At 43.6% G+C, this 11175-nt stretch overlaps 1 protein-coding gene across 1 annotated transcript; it reads right to left on the reverse strand.

Moving 5' to 3' along the window:
- Positions 1–4337: 4337 nt before the first annotated feature.
- On the reverse strand, positions 4338–9537 carry C1QTNF7 (C1q and TNF related 7). Its single transcript, XM_056855148.1, has 2 exons — positions 9300–9537; positions 4338–4969 (listed from the first exon to the last, which is right to left on the reverse strand). The coding sequence occupies exons 1-2, from the start codon at positions 9535–9537 to the stop codon at positions 4338–4340; spliced, it is 870 nt and encodes a 289-aa protein (XP_056711126.1).
- Positions 9538–11175: the final 1638 nt, after the last annotated feature.

Genomic DNA, 11175 nt, shown 5'->3' on the forward strand with positions numbered 1-11175 from the left:
AGACATGACTGACGTAGCTAAACCTCTGGACTGACAGTATAATAAGGCAGCTTTGCATTGGTCAGGGCTACGTAGTCCAGAATCCTGGGCTGCAGGAAAGCAACTAGAGGGTATGGGGGGAAAGGTAGAGGAAGGCTCAACTATCCCTCAGCCACATCTTCTCTATTCCAAACGAGCCAGTTATGTCAGGATAGCTCATTATCACTCTGATCTTTAAAACATTTGGATGACTCCAAAGGTCATTTCCTGTTGTTATTAAGTCACTTCCTCCAGTGGAAGAGGGGGACAGTTCCGTAGAATCCCCCTCTTCCTGAAGCCCATTGAGCCCTCCCCAATGCTGCTCCTGGGCAACAAGGAACCTTAGGGTTGCCAACCTCCAGGTACTAGCTGGAGATCTGCTATTACAACTGATCTCCAGCCGATAGAGATCATTTCCCCTGGAGAAAATGGCCGCTTTGGCAATTGGACTCTATGGCATTAAAGTCCCTCCCCTCTCCTCAGGCTCCACCCCAAAAATCTCCCGCCAGTAGCAAAGAGGGACCTGGCAACCCTAAGTGACCCTCAAAGCCAAACTAGACATGGTGATGTCCTGGTGGCCACCGCAAGGGCGCCATCACCATTTAAAAGTGATTTTAAAATGCTGTAAGAGCCATATACTAACTGGGCCCACAGCACGGCAGGATTAAGAGCTTTTGTCCCCCCAGCACAGCAGCTGTTTTGTCACTTGAAAAGGCACGGGGGTGCGGGGTAGGGAACAAGAGCACTATGCTGCAGGCCTGATCTCCCTGAGTGTGTGTGTGTGTGAAGTGCTGTCAAGTCGTTTCCAACTTATGGGAATGGCGACCCTTTGAATTAATATCCTCCAAAATGCCCTATCATTAGTCCTGCTCAGGTCTTGAAAACTGAGGGCTGTGGCTTCCTTTATAATGTCAATCCATCTCATGTTGGGTCTTCCTCTTTTCCTGCTGCCTTCAACTTTTCCTAGCATTATTGTCTTTTCCAGTGACTCTTCTCTTCTCATAATGTGACCAAAGTACAATAGTCTTGGCTTAGTTGTTTTAGCTTCTAGGTAAAGATCAGGCTTGATTGGATCTAGAACCCACTGGTGGTGTTTTGCTGTGTTCTTCAGACAGTTGTGCCTTTTTATTATTATTTCTTTTTCTTATTTTATTTTGGGCCAGCTGATTTGGGTCTTTTTTGTTCTGGCTCAAGATAGCTGCCTCAGCAGCCTTGAGATTTTTTTGCAAAGATTTTTTTTTAGTTTTTCGCAGCATTTACTTGATTAGAAGCTGAGTGTGCCTTAATTAGCTTTGGTTTCCGGGAGTATAGGTACAGAGCCTTCTTCTCTGCTTTATAATTGCAGGATGCATATTGTGTTTTATTATTTATCAATTCATTTTATTTAATTGTTATTACTTTTGAGTGGAGCTTACCTGCCCTGCTTGGCACTCTGCTCCATTTTTATTTGGTGTTCTTTTTGATTACAGCTCTGCTTTTCTGGTTATCTGCGTGTTGGTTTTTTGCTGCACTCCCCAAAGCACTGTGTCTTCTTTTATTATTATTTTTTGTTTATTTATTCTGACCACCTGATTTGGGTCTCTTTTGTCTTGTCCTAGGTTAGCTGCCTTGGCAAGGTTGAGCTCGTTTTTGTGAAGATATTTGATAAAACGCTAAGCGTGTCTTTAATTAGCTTTGGTTTTTGGGGAAGGGCTATAGGCAGAGACTTTTTGGCAGCCCACAGTATCCATAAAACTCTCCTCCAACACCACATTTCAAAGGAATCTTCTTTCTTCTGGTCAGCTTTCTTCATTGTCCAACTTTCACACCCATACATAGTAATCCTATCACCCTTCCTGACATTTTTTAATAACAATTAAATCGGAGATGGTAAAGGCTGCCTATTTTAAAAGATAAGGGGAATATATTAGATATTAAATATTTTGGTCATTGTGCTTTCATGTGGTCCTGCTTACGACCTATTGGTAATTTGAGCAGCATCATTAAAGAAAGTAAGTAATGGGGAATACTTGGTTGCTAGTGACACATCCTTGCACTTAAGAATCTTTTCTAGCTCCTTCATGACTGCCCTTCCTAGTCTCAATCTCCTTCTTATTTTTTGTTTGCAGTCTCTCTTTTGGTTGATGATGGAGCCAAGGAATAGAAGATCTTGAATAATTTCAAAAATAATTGAATAATTATTGAATAATTTTCAAAAATCACTTTGAAATGGTGGTGACGTCCTCATGGTGGCCCTCAGGTACAGAGTATTTGTGTGTGGAACATGAGAGTCTGCAGAGGGAAGGGGTGAAAACCACTATGCCTTCTGCTGGTGGAAAATGACTTTTGGATACAACCTATTGGCTGCTCCTCCCACAATAGGGAAATACCAAAGACTTAAACTGGTTTAACAGTTATTCCCTCCTGTCAAATGAATGCAGCCCGGTAGGAGAGAAGTCTCTAGGCAAGGGGTCTGAAACAAAGTATTCTTAGTAGCTTACCAGAACCACAACTCCCAGGATTCTGTAGGATTAGCTTTGACTGTTGTAAAAGTGGTAATATGGTTGTAGCAGAGATACTCCCAAAGTCTCCTGTGGCAAGAGTCAAAGCAGGTATGTTTCCTATTGCAACTGACATCTCTCCGTTGTAAAAGAAATGGAACAGTAGAAATAGCCAACAACTGTAGTCATTGATATTTTGGGATGGTTGCAATCAAACAATGCCCTTTATGCAAATACAAGAGCTTATATGCTCACAGTTGGCTTTCTTTCCCTGAAGAGCTGCTTATGACACTCCTCTGGTACATGACGAAGTCACACATTACAAAGTCTGTGTGTGTCCCCACCCCACTCCACACCCTGTCCTACTGGCCAGATGTGTTCGGGGAGTTCTGTGCTGGAATGTAATTACCTGGCACATGAGGGTCCAATTCACATCAGGAGCACAGTGTGTGCAGAAGGGGGAACTGAAACCATTTTCCTAACCAGGACCAGCCCCAGGAAGCCATTATTTGCTCCATTGTGGGCTACATGGGTAGTGAAGGGCTACACACATAAGTTTCCACAATGGGGCAAATAGTGGCACCCAATGGCCATTTCAGTTTGTGAAAATGACAGAGAGGATGTTTAGCCTCTACTCCCCCCACAGTCTGTGTATGGCAGAAGGACCAGGAGGGCCGACATGGGGCAGGGCCCTTGGGGTCGCTGGCCAGATTATCTCCTTAGCACATGGAGTGGGAGACCCTACCAGGAGTTGACAGGACAGGACATCCCATCATCAGTCTGGCCTGACATGCACATGAGAGCAAGGATGGATAATGGCATTGGTGGCACTAGGTGGAGAGGGCATGAACCTAGGAATGAGGGGACTAGTGTGGACCCAAGGAAACTTGGGAGTGAGGCTCATGGGGAGGGGCCAGCTACTGGGGCCAGCATTAAAAGCCGTGGTGTAGCACTTGTGGGGGTGGCTGGCAGAGGAAGCAGGAATTGCCTCTCTGTCGCATAGGCTGGGCAGCAGTAACCACAGCCATGCAGTGCTAATAATGGTGCAAGTTGAACTGTGAGCCAAGGTCATGTGTTGTTTTCTTTGGAATGGAGTCATAGACCCTGCTCCGCCTGTTGCATCCGGCCATGCTACTGGTGAGCCGAGAGACACCAAGCCCCACAACACCATGGTACCAATCAAAATGGAGCCTACCTACATCTGTGAGTTAAGTGCCAAGTACAGAACTCCCAGACCATGTCTAGTCAACAGGAACCAGGATGCATATGAGCTCTTTTGTCATGTGTGAACTGGCCTGAGTTTCAGACTTAAATGTGGTGTGGGGATGAAAGTCTGCCTGCACACATTTCCACATTGCAGCTGAGATCAATTATTTCAGAGAGGTATCTGTGGTATAAACATATTCACATATATTCGCATTTCTTCTTTCCTGTCCTTTCTTACCTCTCTTGAATTATAAGGATATTTACCAATAAAATAATTCATATTTAATTTTCTAGCAATATCTCTAAGCCCACACTATTCGTGGCACAATATTATAATTCAACATATTTATATAAAACTACATGTACATTATTATACTTTTTGTTTAAATATTATTATAAAGATAGTTTTCTACAGGGCAATTATATACATTTTGGTTGGATGAACCTCCTGTTTGGTAAAAAGACCCGTGGATGCACATATGCTTGAAAATTAGTTTTCAACTTTGGGTGTCTTGGTGGCACCAACAAAATCCCAAAATAAGTCATCTATTGATTTTTCTTGGTGACATTGCAGATCAGATCCCATTCACTGTCTTGTGTTCACTTTGAGATGCTCTTTAGACATCTCAACTATCACAGTTCATCATCATCTGAAAGGGCATCGTGATAGTCCGTGTCGACGTACAAGAGGAATCCTGAAAACAAACTATCTGCCCATGTGGGATCAGCAAACAGGCCATTTTGATCAGTGTAGAAAATCTCAAGCCATACCTCATCCTCTGGCTCAAGGTACATCACTGTTGACCCAGAAGCTACGTCGTGGTTTCCTGTGTTCGCATCAAACGTCTTTATCCGGAACTTTCCATTATGAACCAAACCAATTGCAAGATGTTTATTGGCCAAAGTGATGTCATAAGAGAAGTAATAGATCCCTGGGATGGCACATACGAACTTCCCGTTCGAAGGGTTGTAATGGCCCCCTTCGTTGAAGAGGACTTTATTGAAGATGATCGGTAATTGTTCCTCTGGGTAACTTGTGGTGATCCCAACAGAAAAGGCAGATTTCAGGACTATTTTCCCACACTTACACACTCCTGGCACACCAGGCTCTCCTCGTTCTCCTCTATCTCCTTTTGGGCCTGCTGGACCCAAAGAACCCACATCACCTTTAGCACCCCCCAATCCTGGAGGTCCTTTTTTACCAGACTCCCCTTGATCTCCTTTCTCTCCAGGTTTTCCTACTGGACCTGTCTTTCCTCTGAAACCTTAAAAAAAAAAAGTAGGTTATTATTGTGGTCCTATACAATTGGCAACCTTCTGAGACTTGTTCTTCGAAGGCCATTGACAATACAAAGGTTTCTCTTAAATTGTATTTTAAAGTCTGTCCTGGTAAGGGTTACTCTAGGACAGAGGCCTTCATGGGCAAGGCACACAGCTTGACACACACTTCAAAAAAGGACTGGTGGTTACTGGGGAGGAAGGAGGTAAGTGCTTGTGGGTCTATGAAAAATTTGAAATCCAAATGGGGATCCCCAGCATATAAAAACAAAAAATAAATAGTAATGGCCAATCTACCTGTCTTACAAAGTGATGAGAGGAATTCTTGCTGGGGCTCTCTGGCTTTTGCCTAGGGTTGTCAGCCCTGGGTTGGGAAATTCCTGGAGATTTGGGGGTAAAACCTGGGGAAGGCAGAGTTTGGGGAGGAGGAGTTACCTCAGTGTAGGGTTGCCAAGTGCCAGGTGGTGGCAGGCATACCCCCACCAATCCACCTGGTTGCCCGCCGACCAGCTGAGGTCATCCGGAGATCAGTTGTAATTAGGGCTGTCAGCTCTGGGTTGTGAATTACCTGGAGATTTTTGGGGCAGAGCCTGAGGAGGGAGGGGTTTGGGGAGGGGAAGGACTTCAATGCCATCGAGTCAAATGGCCAACGTGGCCATTTTCTCCAGGTGAATTGATCTCTATCAGCTGGAGATTAGTTGTAATAGCAGGAGATCTCCAGCTAGTACCTGGAGGTTGGCAACCCTAGTTGTAATTCGGGGAGTTCTCCAGGCCCCACTTGGAGGTTGGCAACCCTACTGCCCAAGAAGTTTTAGAAGATCCTTTAATGACCTGAAAAATCCCTAAGAATCAACTGGGAGATGATTAGGTATCTATAGGGTTGCCAACCACCAAATAGTAGCTGGAGATCTCCTGCTATTAATTGGGTTGCCAGCTCCAGGTGGGAAATACCTGGAGATTTGGGGGGTAGAGCCTGAGGAGTGTGGGGTTTATGGAGGGGAGGGACTTCAGTGGGTTATAATGCCATAGAGACCACCTTCTAAATTGGACAATTCCTCAGGTGAACATGTCTTTATTGTCTGGGAAACAGTTATAATCCCAAGAGAGCTCCAGCCACCACCAGGAGGTTGGCAACCCTAATTTTTAAGGGTTGAGGTAGAAAGGTCATGGAGACTGTTAGTTTTGGGGCCAAACATTTATTTTAAAGAGCCTCATCACAATATCCTGATGAGGTGGATAGTAAAGCATGGGAAAGAGGCCCAAGTGCCTGGTGTTAGACAAGGGAAACCCAGGTTCAAATCCATGAAGCTTGCTGGGTGACTTTGGACTAGGGTTGTGCAAAAAATAAAATAAAATAAATCTGGTAAATTTCAGGTTCGGGTTTATTTGGCCCGATTTTCCCCCCCTAAACCTGAAATAAGCCGAATACCCACACCTGTAAATATGGGAATTTGGCTTATTACCAGGTTTACTGGAAGCATTTGCAATATTTCTCTATGGAGGAGGGTGACCCCTTCCAGACCCCATAAAATCAGACCCCCTTACCCAATCTTCACCAAACTTTGGGGGTCGTACTATGAGAGTCCCTTAAAGCTATGCTGTGAATTTGGGGGCTCTTCCTCCAAAATTCCCCCCCAGGAGAATTTTAAAAGTACTTACCTTTTTAGACTTGTCAGTAATGGTGCCCATCTGCTTCCTTCCTCATGGTCAATTGCAAGGTTGCTGTTAATCATGGGAAACTGAGTTTTCCCACACTTGTAATGGCGGCTTCCTCCCTCCCTTAAGAACTCAGTTTCCCATGAAATGCAACCTTGCAGTCAACCATGGGGAAGGAAGCAGACGGGCAGCCATTACTGACAAGTAGTACTTTTAAAATGCTACTGGGGGGAGGATTTTTGGAGGTAGAGTCCCCAAACTCGCAGCATAGCTTGAAGGGACTCCTTGCATGACCCCCGAAGGTTGGAGAACATTGGGTAATTGGGGTAAAATTGGGTAAGGGGGTCTGATTTTATGGGCTCTGAAGGGGTCGCCCCCCATGGAGAAATATTGCAAACTTTGCAAATTCTCTTACCCAATCTTCACCAAACTTTGGGGGTCATGCAAGGAGAGTCCCTTCAAGCAATTCTGCGAATTTGGGGACTCTACCACCAAAAATGCCCCCCTTCCCAGCCAAACCGGGAATTGCCTATTCGGCTCAGCTGATTCAAGTGGGGTTTTCCGAAATGGTGATTTTCTGGTTTATTTTTGGGTCAGATTTACTGATGTGCACAGCCCTACTTTGGACCAGTTGCGCTCTCCTAGCCTAACCTACCTCAAAGGACGGTTGAGAGGATAAAATGTAGGAAGGAAGAAACATGTATGGAGCCCTGAGTTTCTTAGAGAAAGAGTGGGGCAAACGTGCAAAAGAAATGAGGAGATAATTAAATGGCAGGAGAATATCTAACTGCACCAGTCGGGAGTCAGCTCATATGGGGGCATCTCTTGGGAAGTTCATAATGAGAAGCAATCTTGAGAGAATATACAATGGTGAAAGTGGTGGAGGGTCAGACAAATGTCTGATGGTTCCTGTTCCCTCCCCCCAGCATTTCTGGGCATGGGCCAACCACAATATGCAGTATGAATTTTTGTCCTGTAGGCTTGTGATTTTTTAAAATTATTTGCTGAGCAACCAAATGCAATGTGACTACATTGAACCAAATCCATTAAAAAAAAAAATTCTAACAAAGTTAAGCACAGTAAAATGAAACTGAGTCAAATGTAGTTTAAAATATTTGCAGCCAATTCTCAAAGGGTGGGCACTGCAATCTGGATATTTGTAAAGGATGCTGTATACTCAGATTTGATTGGTGAATTGGATGAAATATTATTTCATTTCAGATGTACAAAGCAAAAACTGAAAGCCACTCTTGGGAAATGAATGTGGGTGTGTTTTCTTTTCCCAAGGAAGTGGGTTTGGTGGTTGTGTTTTTTTTGGCTCACAATTATTTTCAACACAAGAACTTTGAAGTGTTTGGGAGGCATTTTGTTAAATAAAATAGAATATCACATAGTCTGTTAACAAACCACCCCTGATTTCCCTGTAGAAAGGATTCCAGTTTAATATTAACTCCTTTCCTTCCTTGTACTTTTTCTGTCTCATTCTACATAGTATCTGTCTGGTCCCGCTCTCTGTCGGAACCTCTCTAGGGGGTGTTGTAATAATAATCTGTAATATATATTATACTATTGCACAGCACAGCACATTTTAAAGTGTTCACAGTGCTTCATAGAAATTATTGTTGCCATTAGAGATGCCAGCATCCAGGTGGGACCTGGGGATCCCCTAGAATTACAGCTCATCTCCAGACTACAGAGATTAGTTCCCCTGGAGAAAATGGATGCTTTGGAGGGTGGACTATATGGCATTGTACTCATCTTAAGTCCCTTTCCTCCTCAGGCTCCAAATCTCCAGGAATTTCCCGACCTGGATCTGCCAACCCTATCCCCCCATCCCCTGCTGGTAGCCAGGGAGGACTTGGCAACCCTAGTTACCATCATTACTACAATGAAGGCTGGCATTATGCCAATATTGCCAATGATGTCTTGAGACAAAGACAACGCGTGGCTTGCGCAAGCCTACCTAGCGAGATTTGAACCAGCCTTTTCTTCACCTGTAGCTCCAGTTCTTGCCCTGACTTGGATGGGCCAGGCTAGCCTGATCTCATCCGATCTCAGAAGCTAAACAGGGTTGGTCCTGACTAGTACTTGGATGGGAGACTACCAAAATATACCAGGGTTTGCTATACACCAAGAGCCCCGTAGCACAGAGTGGTAAACTGCAGTACTGCATTCAAAAGCTCTGCTCACGACCTGAGTTCAATCCCAACGGGAGTCAGTTTCAGGTAGTCGGCTCAAGGTTGACTCAGCCTTCCATCCTTCCGAGGTCGGTAAAATGAGTACCCAGCTTGCTGGGGCTAAAGTGTAGACGACTGGGGAAGGCACTGGCAAACCACCCCGTAAACATAGTCTGCCTAGTAAACGTTGGGATGTCACTTCACCCCATGTGTCCTTTAGCTTTTTGCTACACACAGAGGAAGGCAATGGCAAACCACCTCTGTTAGTCTCTTGCCTTGAAAACCCTATTAGGTTGCGGTAAGTCAGCTGTGACCTGATGGCACTTTACACGCACACAGCTCCTTCTCTTAACTGCTACATTACAGCAACTGTGGAGCTCCAGGTACAGCTTTATATAGACCACAGATCAGAGATGTGGAAGGTGTAATTTGGAACAGGACACGTTTTGTGGTTTATATTTTTAAAGGAAAGAATATTCAGTACCTGTATTTCCCTTCTCACCCTTTTCTCCTTTCCTGCCGTCTCTCCCATCCCGTCCTGGGATCCCAATACGGCCATGAGGTCCAGGTGTTCCACTAACTCCAATGGGACCTGCAGGACCTGGCAATCCCGGTATGCTACAAATGTATCTTGAAGAATAATTTTCTCCTTTAACCTGGCTGTGAAGAGACTGTCCGCTTGTATAGAAAGCAAAGCTGGTCACGTACAACAGCACAAACATCCTGGGCACTGGGGAAAAAAATAACAGAGGTGCACAAACAATGAATCTATTGTATTTCATTAAAATTTTATGATCAAATTGTAATCTAAATGTACATTATAGATATTATGCCCAATGTGTGCATGCTGTTTAACCAAGGGTTTGTAAATTAGTTTCGTGTTTATATGAGGACACATAGTACATTGTATTGATAGTTTTAGACCTAGATCAGAATACTTACACAGCATGATAAATGCATACTTAATCAGAAGTATCACCAGTTGAGTTGAGTGGGAATTATATCAAGGTAGGTTATGCACAGCATAAATCTTTGGTAGTTCATTGTAATCATCATCTACTACTGTTAAATCAAGTCAGAGAGATTCTTCAGGGATTGATACTCCAGGCTCACATCTCTCTGATGTATTGTTTGGCTTAACTACAAATTGCCCTCAAAGTCAGAATATAATCAAGATTCTGCTCAAACCAGAAGCTTGAAGCCGGCTTGCTTTGTAGATCCTAGTGAGAAAATTCTTTCACTCTCTTTACTCTTGCGGAAGCACTCTTTGATTGCTGTGAATGATATGACCAAACAGCCAAAATTATCAAAATTTGATAAGCATCAGAGCTATATTTGGATTAATGTTTTCCTGCAGTTGTTTGCAAACACTTTGGCTCAATTCAGGCAAAAGATCTGGAGTCCATTTGGGTGCGCATGAACCTGGTTAACAGGCCAGCCTGTGCGCTTTCTCCCCACTCTTCCCTTCCATCTTATGGGGAGCAGAGTCTGAAGATGGGAGTCTTACTCAAACTCCAAGCAGTCATGATGTCTGATCGCAGGCACCTTAACAAATGGAGGGTAATTTCTTTTTTAGTAGCTAGGATTTTTAACCAGAATCAAATTATTGTCGAAGGCTTTCAAATTGTGGTTAAGAATCTCAGTTACAGGGAAAGAAAATTACTATTTTTACTCAAAAGAATACACCTGAATGTAAGATAATCCTCTAAAAATTGCTATACACTGAAACTTGTATATTACTGGACACAACTATACTTGAATGCAAATGTAAGATTCTTTTTTCTCTTCTTTTTTCTGATAGCCAACCTGGAAAAAAAACTAGTCTTTTGTTTATGTGTTGCTATTCATATGTCACAACAATTGGATTTTTTTGTAGACCTTCCTTAGCCTGCTGCATGAGGGGGGTGGCTGGAAGAAACACACACTATGATTAAACAATTTATTCCCATCACAAACAAATAGTTTGGTTGTGCTATCCATACGGAACCTGTATGTGACTAGGGGTGTCCCACACTGGGGGGGGGGGGACCCAACAACATTTTGGTATTTTTCAGGGGTTGGGGGTTTGGTAAAAAAAAAAAAAAATGGTGACAATAAAAGGGAGCTGAAAAAGCAGGTCGGTGGATTGGCACTTAGATCATTATCCCCTGCTGCCCCCGAAATTGGAGACGGCAGGGGAGAGAGGTTTGGGTTTATTAAACCTGAAAATTTTTGATTATTCAAAACAGTCAAATCATTTTCAGATTTTTGAAAATTTCCGGGTTTAATAAATTTGAACCCAAAAAAATACCAGGGGGCAATGGTGCACATCTGTTCTTCATCTGGATCTCTCTCATGCCAACTTCATTAATTTAAACTTT

This window comes from Euleptes europaea, chromosome 9, assembly GCF_029931775.1.
Source record: "Euleptes europaea isolate rEulEur1 chromosome 9, rEulEur1.hap1, whole genome shotgun sequence".
NCBI lineage: Eukaryota > Metazoa > Chordata > Lepidosauria > Squamata > Sphaerodactylidae > Euleptes > Euleptes europaea.